The 16,841-nt window shown below is 44.6% G+C and overlaps 1 protein-coding gene across 2 annotated transcripts in view; it reads right to left on the reverse strand.

The window, feature by feature from the left end:
- The window catches only part of PRKG1 (protein kinase cGMP-dependent 1), a 339,627-nt gene that overhangs the window by 189,649 nt on the left and 133,137 nt on the right, over positions 1 to 16,841 (reverse strand). For both annotated transcript variants that reach the window (XM_056495519.1, XM_056495518.1), the window contains exon 3: positions 3,174 to 3,287. In XM_056495519.1, coding sequence (XP_056351494.1) covers positions 3,174 to 3,287 — 114 coding nt within the window. The remainder of the gene's footprint in view (positions 1 to 3,173; positions 3,288 to 16,841) is intronic.

The raw sequence follows: 16,841 nt of genomic DNA on the forward strand, positions 1-16,841 counted from the left end.
CAAAAGGATTTACATAATTTAGAGTTTAATAACTTCAGCCTCTGCTTGCCTTTTTTCTTTTTTTTTTTTTTTTTTTTTTTTTGCCTCCTGAAAACACTCCCCTGGAATCACCGGCCTCGGACGGAAATGTTTCTAGGGGATGGTTTTATTTGGATTTTGCCCCTAAGAGAATCCATTTCTAAAATAAGCAGAACACCCTCAGAGGATGGAAAATCTGCTCCTTCCACAAAATCCACCCTAAATCACCTACAAAAATCTGCTCCACACATTACTCTTTAAGAGGAATGAGCATTTCTGCACAATATTAACAGCAGAATAATTTCACTTCCTCCCACAGCGTTTCTGTTATCAAAATGAAAAATCACAGTGTTTTAAACACAACCTCTATTCTGTGGGTTATTTCTGTCTTTTTTGTCTTTTTCTGCTGACCTCTCATAGCTCTTTTTTTTCCAACCATGTCTCTAAAAACAGAGGATCAGAGACATCATTAGGTGCTGCCATAACAAGTGATGTTTTTCTCATTCTGAACCTAATTATTTGTTGGAATCAGGGAGGAAAGTCTATGGCTCTGCAAGCAGCATCCAGGTTTGCATGCAGGCACTTGAGAACTCAGGATAATACAGAGAGAGGGAGAAATTAGCTGTTGATTTGGATTTCACTAGTGTGCAGTGAAAGGTGATCTGTGAACATCAAGGAGTCAGAAAGTCTTTACAATTCCATGCTTGGGGCAGACCGACCAGTTTCTACCAGGGGCAGAAAAAGCAAACCAAAAAGACCCCAAACTCCTGGCTAATATCTGGAAATGTAAAGTAAACTCTGCAGAACAACCAAACAAAAATCAGAAGTCAAAAACTGTACATTTATCTTAAAAGAAGGCCACATGCCAGGAGATGTGTCCCTGCCTTCCCATGATGAGGGTGGTGCTCCTCAACACTCAAACCCCACTCTGCTTTTATTTAAGACAGCAATAATAGGGAAAAATATGTTTACAGTGCTCCTGGGGCAGGCTTTTCAAAGCCCTGGATTGCCTTATTAAAGAGGTCGTTCTGAGGCAGGAGTCAGATCAGAATCATTAAATTTTAACATCTCCTAAATTCTGTTGCAAAGACAGAGCCCTCCCTCCAGTGATTTATATCTGAAGATTGCTCCTGCAGAGTGAGCACGAGCTGAAGATCCTGTGTAGACCAACAGTGAGTAATGACACTAAAATCTTTATTATTTACAAACCAAAGCCAGGGTACACATAAAACCCAGTTCCAGCAGGAGATGTCAACTCAGCTGACACCTCATTATGGCCCAGCTGCAATGCTGAGCTCCACACCCTCATAAATCCATCCTTCACTCAGCCTCTGCTGCAACTTCACCCTCAGAAAGCAGCACTTAATGTCCTCCTAATGAAGTACAGGCAGGCACATCAAAACACACTCCTGGCACTCTGGAGATGATGGAAAGCTCTCTCCTGAAAATTGGGAAGCCCTGAGTGTTTCTCCAAATGGGAGCTGGATGATGCTCCCTGTGCTGACTGAGTGCCTGTTCTCACCACAGTCACCAATTTAATTTCTCCCAGAATAAAGCTTGAAATGATCCAGGTTATCCCCAGGCTTAATGGAGTATTTACCACCACTCACTTTTCTAGGGATTTATCACATTTATTGCTCATTTCCCAAAGGAACAAGCTGTGTGGGATCAGCTAAGTGCATGCCATGCCCTGAGAGGATGTGAACACCTCAACACCCTGCAGCAGCTCCCCAAGCTCATCAGAACCCCACCTGTACTGATTTGTGCAATAACAAGAGAGAAAATTCCTCAAAGTCCCTTGCTGGCCCTGGGGAAGAGATTAAAACCCAGCAGAACTGTAATTACACAATGCACAGACCCCTCTGACTCTCTGAGCAGTGACCTTACGCCTGCCCCCAGCTGAACCAGGACAAAGGGATTTGGGACAAGTCAAGTCTGCAGATTTGCTCAGGAGGGGAGCCTGAGGCTGTGGAACTGTCAGGAAAAGCTGCTGTGTATAATTCCCTGTGGGAGCCCCTTGCACAGCCAGGTGAGAATGGCCACAGGAACAGAGTGGCTGTGTGGGATTCCACTCTAGCTCTGCATTCCTCAGGGGAACTAAACAACAGCCACCCTCCTTTTCTAGGATCTGACCTCCTCTCTGCTCTTTCCAGCCTTCCCCAGCTGTATTTATCACACAAACCTGCTGCTTCTCTGAATTGTTCACCATCCCCTGAAGTACCCAGCACTTGTGAAAAGGCAAGGTTTGCACAGGTGAGAACAGAGAACCTCAGTCACACCCTTCAGCCCTACAGAGAACAGAAAATAATCCACTTAGCTATTCCTGCCCACTTGTTCTTTTCCTTTCTCTCTTTCTGAAGAACAATTAGGTATTTGGAAACGACTTTCTTCTGAGCAGGGACTCACACAACTCATTATTCTGGCACAAGAACACCACTGGTTTGTGTTATTCAAGTTTGTACCTCTTGTTTGGATTACTCTGTGCCATCTCTACCCTTCTGACTCCTCCACCACAACATCTTAAAACCACACAACTATTTATTATGTCTCTCTGCTTCAGACACCACAATAAACTCTTGTCTTCAAGATCAAGGAGGACTGTGATATCCTATATCCCAGATCTCAACTCTGCATCTGAATTTAAACAAAAACCTATTGAAGTTGTACATAGCAATGTGATTTAGTTCCTCTGCTTAATTGTGCAAGCCCAGAACATTCATAAAAGAAAACAGATAATGGGAGAAGTGCTGAGGAATTTAGAGCAGGGGGTCAAGTGCCATCCAGAGGGGTTTTTTTTCTGATTTATTTTAGTTAGCTTTGTGGGCAAACAATGATTTGTCTTGAACAAAAACTAAGCTTTGCTTACTGAGTTTCCCTTAAAGACTTACACAGGTCAGAAAGGTTCTTCTAAGCAGTAAGAAAACAATCATCCTGAGATTCAGCAGGAATTGTAAGGAAAGCTGTGGTATAACCTTCAAGCTCCTCTGCATGGGGTAGGACCAACCTGAGTGACTGAATGAAGCATTTCCTCTGCATCTTCTTCACACATACCAAAATCCATGCCCTGAAGAGCTGGATTCACTGAGAAACTGAGACATTTAAAAAGGCTGCAACTTGCAAGAGAAGAGATGAAAAAACATCTAAAATGCTCTTACTTTTGACAGTGGCTGTCCGGGTGCAGTTGTAGAGGATGGCTAACTCCCCAAAAACTTTGCCAGGTCCCATGGTGCACAGCTTCACTCCTTCTTTTGTCACTTCAACCTTCCCATCTGTGAGAAAAAGAAGAGAAAAAGACCGTTTTATATAAGAGAAGTTAAATAATTTCAGACATTTTAAAATGAAGATTAATGGTTTTTTAGATTTTACTTTTAAAATTTATTTGATTCCAGGCCAGGTTGGACTGGGTTTGGAGCAACCCCTGGCCATGATGAGCTTTAAGGTCCCTTCCAACCCAAACCATCCTGGGATTCATACTGCAAACAAAAAAACACCAGAGCCCTACAACTACTTCAAAAGGAATTAAATGCATTATGAAGGAGAGCACATGCACTCAGAAAAAGGTTAAAAACCAACTGTTGCCTGCAGAAACTTTCAGCACCTGAGTGTTTTTTAGTGGAGCATCTGTACAGTCAGGACATACTTACAGTACACTAAACTCAGTGTGAACTTTGTTTCACCCCTTATACTTTCAGGTGGAATTTCCCCCAGTTTTTGTGTTCAGAAAGAAACAGGTTTAGGTCTTTAACACCACACATGAAAACAGTGGTGTAATTTTGCTCATTTTCCCTGAGAAACTAATCCCTGAGAACACACATCCATGAATAACAGAACTATTACTGAAAAGAAAATTACTTTGACCCGTGGCTATTATTTAATTCTCATCTCTCCACCCCTTGCCTTTCTGAATATCTCATTTTATGAAGGGAAATCTGCTTTATCAGCTTACTTTAAACAAGCTGGGAAGGGATGTGTGAGGACAGGTTAAAATCCCAGGTTGGATGGAAAGAAAGAAGTTCAGGATCAACCTGGAGGTTGGAAGTCACCAGTGTTTTAAATATTGGAGGGTTTGAAAAGCAAGATTTAAAAATCAGAACCAGGAGAAGGGAAGGAAGAGGGGACAGATGGGAGGGGGTTATTCCTGCCAAAAAAAAAAGGGTGGGGGAAAAGAACTAAGGTTTTGAATCTTAGTGGCCACTAAAAATCCTCCCCTGACACCCCAAAATGAGAAACAGCTTCAGGGACCATGGAATACAGTCAGAGAACTGAAACACAGACTCATTTAGGTTGGAAAATATGACAATTCATCAAGCTGAAAGTGGCTGTTTGATAAATATTATGACCTAAATGTTCCCTGGGCTGTGGCAGTGTAAAATGGCAGCAGTGTTTTCTGTAATACAGAAGCAGGGTTAGGGGGATTCAAATATCTTCATTACAGGTTAATTTTTATGACTGTTTTTATAGTAACAGAAATTATTGCTTCATTTCTTCATATTTAAGTAGCAATCTAACAAGAAGCACAAAAATAGGTGTTTATCTCAAGAATAAGCAATATCAACCTGCTCCAAGTGCCTCATACACCTCAGAGATTCCTAAACTATTTTGAAGAATGTAATTTTTTGTTTAATAGGATTGAGTTTCAGGAGCTTTTCTGGCAAAAAGCTCTGATGGATAAAGCTCTACAAGGGAATGACTTTACCTAACTTTTGGCTCATGGGCTCTAAAGAAAGATGGACAATTCTGAGCAGAAATGCAGAGATGGGATCACATTATTCCCAAGTGTTGGGGATCACAAGAGACATGTTGCTGATAAAATTAAAATACTTGTTTTAAAAGTATTGAGAAGATTTTTCAGCATGATATTGCAGGTACATAAAACTATGTTCTGCAGTTTGGTGATTAATGTGCTCTTTAATTACAATTTATTGTCCTGGAGAAAGCCTCCCATTCTCCTGCTGTGTAACTGAGCAATCTGCAGCATTAAACACCTCACCATAAGATGGCCAGACCACGAGCAAAATTCACCTCTCATGGAATTAAAAGGCCAAAGGAATGCTGTAGGATTTTTCCCATTTTCTTTTCCTACCTGGCAGCCTATACAGTGAAGTTTTCTATAGAACAAACAAATTGTTCTGCTGAAATGAAATACAACACAATATTGATCAATTAATGGAGATACATCTGCAGCTTGCCTTGGCATCTCCATCAGACAAAAACACTAAATAATGCAAGAGATGCAGGCAGGAGAATCAGAAAATGCTGCATTTCAGTCTAAATATTGAGCATTATTGAATTCAACATTATATTTAATTTACAGCTTGAGATGATTTTGGGGAGCTCTAGCTGGCATACAAACAATGCCCTTTTCTGTCAGCTGGAAGAAGCTATGCCATAACAATGGGCAATGCATATGATTTTTCAAACAGAGCCTAAAATAAACATTTCAGTGTCTTCAGTTGCCCAGTTCCAAGGGCTGCAGCCATTCCCTTTCCAGGATGAACATGAGAAGGTGACCAGAGTTAAGGGTCAATAAAAGAGATCAGTGCCTCCACAAGCCACCAGCCTGCTCCCAATGGAAGCACCTCCAAAAATCCCTTGAACCACACACAACTCAAAAATATTTTGGGTTCTTTATCCTTGGACACTTCCAGGGATGAGGCAGCCACAGCCACTTTGGGCAGCCTGTGCCAGAGCCTCACCTGGCTCTGTTGCTTTGCAAGATTTCTGGGAGGTTCACTAAAACTTCACGAAATTAAGCTTTTCTTATTGAATACAAGTCCTAGGAGTTGGATTTCAAGATCTTTGGGGATATTCTGTGAAATCCAAGAGGGAACAGCTTCCCTTGGTGCCCTGGTCCCCAGCACACATCCCTGAGCCATCCTCTCAGCCAGAGCCTCACTTTCCCAAATTAAACTCTGCGTGCTAATTACATTATAGTTGCCAATTTAATTGTGGAGCAATTAAAGTTTTAATTGCTAAAAGGCTGCTTGACTTCAGAGCCGGTCAGCTGAAGATGTGCTAACACTGGTGTTTGTTTGGAAACACAAAGTGATAATGGTCTGCATTATTCATGGAATAATTCACGGGGTTGTGCCCCAGCCCCTGGGAATTCTCCCTTCCGTGGCTTCGAGGTGTTTTACTCTTCAGAATGAGGAATAGTCACAGTATAAAAACTAAAGCCAGGATTTAGGGGATTTTTTTTTTTTTTTTGTCACAGCCTTCTTAAAATAGGCTGACACTGAATTACTCCTGGTGTATCTCCGTCCCAATTTCAGGAATCATGGAAATAATTCCTGGAAAATCATCTATACATAAAAAATCACAGAATGGTTTGGAAGGGACATTTAAGCTCATCCAGTGCCACCCCTGAAATGGGCAGGGCCTGTCTGGTAAATTCCTGAATAACCTCCCAGGATGCCAAGTTAAACACGGATCATTTTAACCACAGAGGAGGAAAAATACAGATGAATGAAGCACTGACAAACAAAGCAGGATCAATTTTGTCCCCTACAACACCACCAGCAATGCACAGAGGTTTTGTTTTGAGGGTTTTTGTCACTCTGAGTACACCCAATTAAACGTGAAATAACATCTCTGGCTGAACTGCATCCACATCCCTCAAATGAATGGAAGGATAAAGTAAATTGCACTCATGTGACTCTCTCAATCAGGAGGATCATTTTTTTTCACCCAATAATTAAACAGTCGTTTTCTCTTTCTGAGCACAGAAGAAAACAGATTAAGTTGACCTGAGGAACTTGTCAGCCTGTGTGTAATTTATATAATAGACTAAATTTTTGCAATGCATTATCAGCTCTCCCTTTTCCCTCCCAGCACAGGGGAAAGGACACTCGCTGCTTCCAGCCAAATTCTTCCATGACTCCCAAATCCAAACAAATCTGAATTTTAAAGTTGCAAGAATATCCAGGAGGGTATCTGAGAGCCCCAAGTGGATTTCTGTACAGTAAGAGAATTTCTTGTGTTGTCCAGCAAAGGCCTTAACAGTAGGAATGAGCCAGGGACCTTCCTACCTTGTATTTCTCCATACTCAGGAGACACCCAGAAGGTATCTTATTCCTTATTTTTAGTTTATTTCATAATAATTCCTTGTTTTCAGTTGTCTATCCCAGCAGTACCTTTGGAACATGGATAATAGCAGTGGATTTTAGTATTATTCACATTACTGGGTCCTCTTCAAGTCCTGGACCCTTAGGGAGAAAAAAAAAGGCTTGTTCTCCCATGAAGGCACTAATTATTCATCACATTCCCATGCCAGGTTGAAAAATACAAATGCTTCTAGTGAAGAATGAGGAATGTAAAAAAGCAGGGTTCAGCAGCAGCTCATGTATTCTTAGGCTATAAATTTCATCCCACAACTCCAAAAATGCCAGGAGGGGTGGGAGGAGGATTCCCTCAATTCAGTGCAGGATTCATGAATGACTATTCAATATTTGATTTCATCTGTGCCTGTTTCACACTTGGACTGCAGCTTGATTTGTTGGATGCTGTTCAAGCTCTGCTCTGAAAACTGTGGAGTGATTGTTTGCAGAAAGTTTTCTTCAGGAAATATCACTTTGGATCTGCAGATTTTCCTGAATAAGGATGGATGTATTCCAAAAATAGCACCTGAGATGGAGCATAAGTTCACCCTTCAATAGTGACCAGCCCCTGTGCATGTGGGAAATGTGATGGGTTTCTCCCTTACTGAAATTCAGGAAAGTTCTGACAGAACAACTACAATATCAGTGAGGAAAAAAATAAATAATGCATATTTTGCCAAATTTCAAGTCATTTTCCCACTGCAAATTGTTTCAAAAGTGCTTTGAATATGAAGAAAATAGCATTTTTCCTCAGATATCTCCCTGGGAAAAGCCAAATAAATTCTGATAGAATTTCCCAGGCTTGTTTTAAGCTGGCACCTGCAGCAGGCATTTAAAGCTCAATCTTTTAGAGTTGGGCAAATGAAAAGGAACTGAACACAGGGCAGCTGGTCAGCCTGATGATGACCCTGAGGAGCCTCATCCATATCCCATTCCCAAAAACACTCCAGTGAGCTTTACCCCTGTTGGATAAAACCCAAGAGGAGGGTAAATGAAGCAAGACCTGAATTCTGACTCTCAGAGCTCCAGCACTCCAAGTCCCTCCAGCAAATGCATCTGGAGTTGAACAAACTGATTTCCTCTCCTCTCCAACCCTCTGGAGGAGGCAGTGCCAATGTGATGGAACTGGGGCAGCCTCCCCAAAACCAGACCCTGGGGAGGGATTTCCAGTGCCAAAGTTTATTTAGGAGAATCTGGCACCAGTACAAACCTGTGCTCAGGTACTCCCCAAAAACCAGAAAGTATTTACCAAGCTGGCCCCACCTCCCTGGCAGGGACTTGCTGCCAAGAAATGACATCCTAAAACTGCTTTTTAACACTGGCTTTTAAGGAATAGTTTTGAAACTGGGCTTGAAGCCATGAATCAAGTGTACCACGTCTGCAGCCTGAAGCAGTGACTTCAGTAACACCTCTTGGATTTAAATCAAGGCACACTCCAGAGAAAGGATTACTGGAGATAAGAGCAGAGCTCCATCCCAGTTTCCACCCTGGATGCAGGAGCGTTTTGAAAAGGGAATGGAAAGAAAGGAGGTGATTGCTGAAATCTGTATCAGCAGCCCGGGGGCAGAGAGGGGCTGGGAGAGCTGAAAAAAGGATAAAGAAACTTCCCCTGGGCTTTAAAGGTAGGGACTAAAAGCCAGTGAGAGGAAGGCACAGCACTGAGAGCTGGAGTGTGGCAGCCTGGGGAGATCCCAGAGTCACTGGGGGTGGAAAAAACCCTCCAGGATCTTCCCATCCAAGCTGTGCCCGATCCCCACCTCACCACCAAACAGCTCCTGAAAGGAGAAGTGGAGAGTCCCGAATGAATCATCCCAGCAGAAAAGCTCTGCTGCACAGGGATGGGCACTCCCAGCTATCTGCTCCTGTGACCTGCACAAAAAAACTCTGCAGCCAAAGCAAAATAAATGCGTTTTTCCAGGTGCCTCCTCTCTGGGAGAACAGAAAACTAGTTTGGATTTTTTTTCTATGAAGAAGATGATGATTATTATTACTATCTTTTATTACAGGTGGACTGGACCCACTCTCAAGGAGAGATGCACATCCTCAAAAACCATATAAAATATTGAAAAATATATACTCAGACATATATTTATCCTGGTTTTGCAAGATCTTTCCAACTGTAACACAGATCCCTGCACGACCTTGGTTCTTGTGTGACTTGCAGGCATTCTGTCTGATGTAAGATTTCCTTCAGATAAAGGCACACACAGGGCTGTGTCAGCCCAGAATGAGCACTGATCCCAGCTCTCCCCCTCAGCTGGACTGCTCCCAGAAAATGAACAGCTCTGCCTGACTCACCCATCAGGGGGCTGAAAAAAGGAGGGACAGTGATGTCTGGGATCCTTGCAGAAAGCAACAGAAGGCGTGGTGTACTCTGATTTTTGAGAGACTCGAAGATCTGCAGAGAGTGGAAGATGATTGCAATTTATCCCCACACACACTCCCTTATCCCAGTCCTTCTGAAGCCCAGATGTGAACAAAAAGTCATCAGAGAGAGAAGGGATGAGTATCATATTTACCCTGGATAAAATATTGAAAAACTCAAATACCCTTCAGGGCACACCTGTCCAAATTTGCCTCACTCTTACCTTGACAAATAACAAGTTTCAATCTCAAAAGCAAATAAACCCAAATGCAAACTGCTTTTCCCCCAAGCATTCTGTGGAAGGTTTGTCCCAAATTTTGGTTCAGCACCTCTTAACCTGGAATTACAGCTCCAATTCCAGGAGTGCAAACTGACCCTTTTTTGATACTCAAAGCCTTTTGTGAGCAAAACCCTGCTTTGTTTCATTTTCACAGTCCTTCTAAGACATTTGGTTAAAATAATCCTCCTTAAAACACTGAGGTGCTCCCAGTGGAATACACTGAGAAAAGCCATATTTTGCTCACCTGCCTCAAACAGCTGTTAGATCCTGCCAACCAAACACCACAGTGTTTGACCAAAGAGCCAAACCCTTCTCTCACACTGCTCTGAATAATGCCAAATGACTGCAAATCCACATTTACCCCTCCAGGTCTCATGTTCTCACAGCACAGCTCCTCTCTCCCCTGTTTTCCCATTTTCCTGGTAAATAAATGCTGACAGGGAAGGCTGGGCAGGCAGAGCTCTCAGAGAGTGACTCAGATGCAGCAGGAGAAGATGTTCACTAAATCAATGTTTTCACCTGACACCTGCAATGAGCTGGGCTCTGAGTTACACAGAAGCAGCAGCACTTTGGTGCTTTCATTCCTTGTCCAGGCACGAGGGGTTTTGAATAGCTGGTCAATAAAACTTCACAGGTTTCTGACAGCAAAGTGTTCCTGACAGAACAGGCACTTCAGGATTCCACTCTGCCTTTTCTCCCCTGAAGGCAGTAAGGCAACAATTTCTTTGGAAAACAAATCCTTTCCCATTTAACACAAATAATTCTCCTCCAAGAGGAGCTCTGCTCAGATTCCCAACCACCTTCACAGCCCTATTTAAGCTTCTCCACTGGGGAAAAAGGGTGCAGGCAGTGTGCTCAGGAGCTGCTCCCTTCCCATTTTATCCACAGCCTCCCAGGGAGATGGATGCCTGTGATTTCCTTATTTCACCCCAATATTCAGTCCATTTTGCACCTAACTCTGATTTGACCTCCAAAGCATCCTATGGGGAAAGGAAGGACAGTTCAGAGCTGTTTTCTTCTAGGAGAAGATGGGAAAGTAACATCAGCAGCTCAACCCAAATTTTATTAAAAAATGCCAAGTGTATCATAAAGCATCCAGAACTATCAAGAAGAGAAGCAGGAATATGAGAAAAGTGTCAGCAGTGAACAAAGTGGGGATTCCTTGGAGACCCTCCCATGGCTGGAGGTTTCAGGCTTCACCACAACATGGAAACAATGATGTAATAATGATTTCACTGCTCCTTTATTGCCCCAATTCCCTCTCTGTTTGTCCTACAAATGACTCTTTGTGGTGTCTCCCAGAGCTTTTCCTTCCCCAGAACTCCAAAATCCAGAGTTCACAGGGAAACAGGGAAAGGATGGGAGACAGGTGGGATTAAACAGAGCTGCTCTGCCTTGCCTTCGCTAAAACACAGAGCTGAGTTTCCCTGGAGGCCACAGAGGGAAAACCTCCCTCCAGACAGCAGAGAAAGGGAATGGTGGAAGTGGTTAGGACAGCACTGGGGAATCAGTAATTTGGAAAAACATACCTGTGCTGTGAACTGTAGGAGGTTTTTTGATTCAAAGAATAAAAAACAGGAAAAAAGGGAGAGAAACCAAATATGTAAAATCAAGTCTTGATTCTGAGAGAGAGAGGAGAGAGAGAAAAGGAGAATTTATCACCCAGTGGCTGTTTGTTCAGATAATCAAATGCCATCAGCTGAGAATTAGGGTGGCAGCTCTGAGGCAAGAAACCAGGGCTTAAACCACACTAAATCTCAACCTCAGCATGGTTTGAGTGGGAAGGGACCTTAGAGATAATCTCATTCCTGCCTCAGGGCAGGACCAGGCTAACTGCAGGCATGAAAAAATCCTCCTTCAAATCTTGATCTCACCAGAGCTGCTTTTCACTTTTGCTCTTCTCTGGAAAACCCAACACTGCTGACCCCACAGCATGTGTAAAACACATCCCAGCAAAGCCTGCCCTGTGCTGTCAGGATGGGTCAGCCCAGGAGGAGACTGAGGATTTCAAACACACTTTGGAAAAGAAACCCTGGTGCAGGGAGAAGTGGCATTTTTGGGAATAGATATCCCCAGGGATGGAAATCAGCATAGCAGGTGCTCTTTGGTTTGTTCAAACCAGAGACAAAGGGCTGTGAGGAAGTTTGGACCCATTTATTACAACCTTGGGGAGCATCCACTTGGAAAATGCATGTAGGAACAATTATTTATTCTTATGAGGCTTGCTGGGTGATCAGTGCCTGAGCAAGAAACTACTTGAAAGTACAAGCTCTCATTCCAAATCCATGCTGACAAATGGGCAAATGACAAGATTGGAAACACCTTGAGATATAAAGGGACGTGATTTCTCTATCAAATGTGTTTGAAGTCTCTTCTGAAAACACAACAAATTGAGTTTTAATTACTTTTGCATACATCAAGTCTGCACTGAACTTTCAAGTAGCAAAGCTTCATTTCACTTGCTGCCACTGCAATTTGCACCACTCCAGGTTAATGCAATGTCTACTCCCTACAAATGTGAAATGCATTCTCTTATGAGCTGCTACTTCATGTTTGCAAATCAGCACATTGGCTGGGCTCAGAAAATGTGATTTATTACTGTCTGGGACATGAGAGAGCAGCAGGAATCAGCTTCTGATGATGGAGGGAATACAGAGTGACAAGTTCCATTTGCTTCTGAGCTCTGTCACCAGTCTTTGCTGTGGAAAAGGGGGGAAAAATCTGATATTGCTGTCTCTGGGTGTGCAGAAAACAAAGCACCCAGATCTGATCATCTGCCTGCAAACAATTTCTCAGCTCACAGGCAGTGGCTTCATGCAACAAGGTGCCCTGACGAGACTTTTCCTCAGCAGGCCAGGAAGTTCTAGTATGCTGGAACATCAAAAGTGCAAGGGCCAAAGATTAAAGCCAAACTTATCAAGTACCAGTGCCCTGACCAACAATATCAGGGTAGGAGTTTGGAGTTTGGATGGGAAACAGGTTTGGCCTGTTTGGAATTATGGAATGGAATTATTATTATTGGCACTGAGATCTCTCTAGATCCTTCTCTTCCCCAGGTGAACACCCCCAGCTCTCCCAGCCTTTCCCATAGGAGAGCTGCTCCATCACCCTGCCCAGCAGGAATTTGTCCCCAACATGAATGCAAATATTCACACACAAACTTTTTAAATTCCTTTCCTTGCTAAACTTTTCATAATCTCCACCACTTGTTCCTGAGAAGGCAAGGGAAGAGGAAGGATGGGATGAGCAGGGCTCAGAGAGTGCTTTGGGTGTGAAAATCAGGAGAGCTGCAAGAACCAGTCCCTAATTAATCTCTACCCAACACATCAGGGCACAGGGCCTGGGTGAATGCACACAGCTGTAAAATCACAGTTCACAGGAGACTGAAGGCTGGAATTACAGAAGAGAACATCACTTTAAGGACAACCATCCACAAAAGAGCTGAAAAGAACCAGAACCACCTACATCTGCTCACCTGCTTTGTTTTCTTTTCTCTGTGAGTGCAGAGGGAGATGAGAGGACGAGAACAAAAAGCCAAAGAGGGTCCCAACACTGAACTTACACATGGATTTCTCCTCTGAGGGAGGTGATTTACTCCTTTTCACTGTATCTGCAAGAACCAGCTCCCAACTCTTTCCCAAGAGGACATATTAACTTCCCTTCCATTGTGCAGTCTACGTGAAGCTTTTTTTTCCTCCTCCAAGTGACTGCCTTTCTTCTACAACCTGGAATTGCCCTGACATTTCTGCAGGTTTTTAATATCAAGCACATAATATTCTATTGAACACTAAAGGACAGTGAAACTGTGCCTTGCAGAGCCATAAATTCAGATGATAATCTGCCTTGTATTTGTCATCAAAAAGGTGCAAATTCTCTCAAAGAGAAACCCTGTGAGCATACTCCAAACTCAGCCATGGGAGAAAGCTGTCCTCCCCAAAAACCAATTCATCATGCTCTGGATGAGCAAGCCCTTTTCCAGGTGATGGTCTCATGATTGAATATCACCTCCCCAACATGATTTACCCCTTGGAGATGGAAAATGAAAAACAGCACTATTGTAGCTGATGAGTTGTTACTCCATCCTTATGCTTCAGCCTTGGCAAATTTGATTGTAAAGAACCCCCAACTGCAGCTGAGAACTTGTGCTGGGTGAAACAGGTTATAAAGGAGAGTAACCAACCAGCCATTAACAGGAGGCAGAGCTGGCTGGCAGAACAAACCCATTCTCAGCCTCTCCTCCAGGCTCCCTCTGTCCCCTCTGGCCTTCCCCAGTGACAAGGACAGCACAGCCACCACAGGGAAAGGTGTGGCACAGGCACAACAGGCACTGAGGAGGGATGTGCACCTGCTAAATGAGGTTTTTAATCCACCTGCCTGACTGCCACTTGTCAGAGAACCTGCCAGGAGCTACCTGAGGGTCCACCTGAGCCTGCAGCAGCTCTGCCAAGGATGCTGGCTGCCCACTGCTGCTGAGGAAGGGGGACATCACCAGGGCTGGAGGCTGGTTCATTCTCCCTTGGCAGATAATCCATCCCAGAGATCAGGATTCAGGAAAGGATCACCTGGGGAACACTCTCCCAAGGCACAGATCCCATAAATCTTTGGTTAAATCTTGGCAGAAAGCACCAGGATTCTTCTCTCTCATCCCTCATGGAAAGCCTGGGAACAGCAAATGATGGCTGTGACAACAAATATAAAATGGACCAAAGGTCTGGGATTAAGCACCAAAGATTTAGGCCTGGCCTATCCAGAAGGGAAACTGCTTTCTTGCATTAATTACACACCTTCACTGGGAGGAGGGAAAAAATCCCATCCAACAGGCACTTCCAGGCATCTTTGGGAATTCAAAAGCACAGCCCCATATATTTGACAGCTTCACATTTCAAGAAAGGGAAGATAGCCCTCCTTCCTGCCAGCAGTTTGTTTGCCACCCTGCCTGCTGGATTTACATTTATATTTGCAGAGGAAACATTACTTTGGATACCTTGAGATGGCAAGATTCAAATAGGAAAGAAAAACAGCAGGAGAAAAATGAAGTATAGACACCTGTATGGATGGATATAGATGGATAGCTAAACTATGCCCTGGGAGGAGGAGGTCATGCAAACCACAAACACATCCAGAAATGCCAGTCTGAGCAGGCTGGTGTGTAAAACACCACAGAATCCCAGGATCCCTGAGGCTGGAAAATCCCTCCCAGCCCATGGAGCCCAAGCTGTGCCCAGTGCCCACCTTGTCCCCAGCCCAGAGCCCTGAGTGCCACCTCCAGCCCTTCCTTGGACACCTCCAGGGATGGGCACTCCAAAGCTCCCTGGGCAGCCCCTGCCAAGGCCTGAGCACCCTTTCCATGCAGAAATTCCTCCTGCTGTCCAAGCTGAGCCTCCCCTGGCACAGCTTGAGGCCGTTTCCCCTTGTCCTGTCCCTGTTCCCTGGCAGCACAGCCCGACCCCCCCTGGCTGTCCCCTCCTGTCAGGGAGTTGTGCAGAGCCACAAGGTCCCCCTGAGCCTCCTTTTCTCCAGGCTGAGCCCCTTTCCAGCTCAGCTGTCACAGAGTCACTTCTCAATGTCACCACTCAGGAAGAAATCCCTGCCATCACCAATGTCACCATCAAACACTCCTCAGTGTGACACCCTCCTGCTGCTCACAAACGAGGGGTGAGCTGAGATCCCTCTTCTTCCCTCTCTGTCTGCTCCTGCAGAGTAGCTTGTTGTGGAAACTGTAAGATGGGAGAAAGGGATCCATCAAATCCCAAGGCTCCAGAAGTGACTGCCAGAGCTGCTGGAACCCAGAGGTTTATTCTTGCTGGGGAATGTCACAAGGCAGGATCTGCTGGGTTCCTGGCCCCTGGAACCCTCAGCTGCCCCAGAAACTCTGCCAGCAGGAAGGCAGCACTGCCATCAATCCATCCATCCATCCATCCATCCATCCATCCATCCATCCATCCATCCATCCACCCATCCATCCATGGATGGCAGGGACCTTCTCCCACTGGGAAAATAAAACAGCACAACCCAGGCTGTCCAGGGTGCATCCCAGGCTGGGGTCCATTGACCCCCAAATGGTGCTGGAAAGGTTGATTATCACAAAGGAGGCAAACAGTGCTCACAGGGGAGATGATAAATGGAGGGCTGCAGTTCACAGGAGGAAAAGAAGCAGAAATATTCCTTTGCATCTTCACAGAATCCCAAAGTGGTTTAGGTTGGAAGGGATCTTAAAAACTGTCCTATTCCCACCCCTGCCATGGGCAGGGACACCTTCCACTATCCCAGGCTGCTCCAAGCCCCATCCAGCCTGGCCTTGGGCACTGCCAGGGATCCAGGGGCAGCCACAGCTGCTCTGGGCACCCTGTGCCAGGGCCTGCCCACCCTCCCAGGAACAATTCCTTCCCAATATCCCATCCATCCCTGCCCTCTGGCAGTGGGAAGCCATTCCCTGTGTCCTGTGCCTCCATCCCTTGTCCCCAGTCCCTCTCCAGCTCTCCTGGAGCCCCTTTAAAGTCTGGCAAGGCTCTGAGCTCTCCCTGGAGCCTTCTCTTCTCCAGATGAGCACCCCCAGCTCTCCCAGCCCATCTTCATTATTTGGTTCACTTTGGATCACAAAGAAAAGATAACATTTTTCTGTCTCTCTCTCCTCTTCCTTCTCTCCAGAAGCAGAAGTGATGGGAGAATCTCCAAGGATCCTGTTCCCCTCAGGACACCTGAGGCTCTGCCATTTGCTCTGCTTTGCTTTCAAGTGTTGGATGTGCCCAAAGCACCAGTCAGGAGGAGCTGGAAAAGAACAGGGATGGGCAGTGGAACACAGCAACCTCGGGAAGTTGGGAATTTAAAATCTGCCTCTGAACTCTGGGCATATCCTAAACACCCCTAGTTTGCAGACAAGTAACTGGGCACAACAACTTCACAATAAATCCCCCTCTTTATCTGAAAAATCCTTTCCCCATTCCACATCCCCAGTTCCAGGTTCTTCTTTGAAAAAGAAGGCTTCAAAAGCATGAGAGGCAAAATTCTGAAGCGTTCATTGCAAGCTTACCCAAATTAAATGTCATTGTCTACATTTTCCTTAGCTGGATAATTATGTTTC

This window comes from Oenanthe melanoleuca, chromosome 6 (assembly GCF_029582105.1).
Source record: "Oenanthe melanoleuca isolate GR-GAL-2019-014 chromosome 6, OMel1.0, whole genome shotgun sequence".
NCBI classification, from domain to species: domain Eukaryota; kingdom Metazoa; phylum Chordata; class Aves; order Passeriformes; family Muscicapidae; genus Oenanthe; species Oenanthe melanoleuca.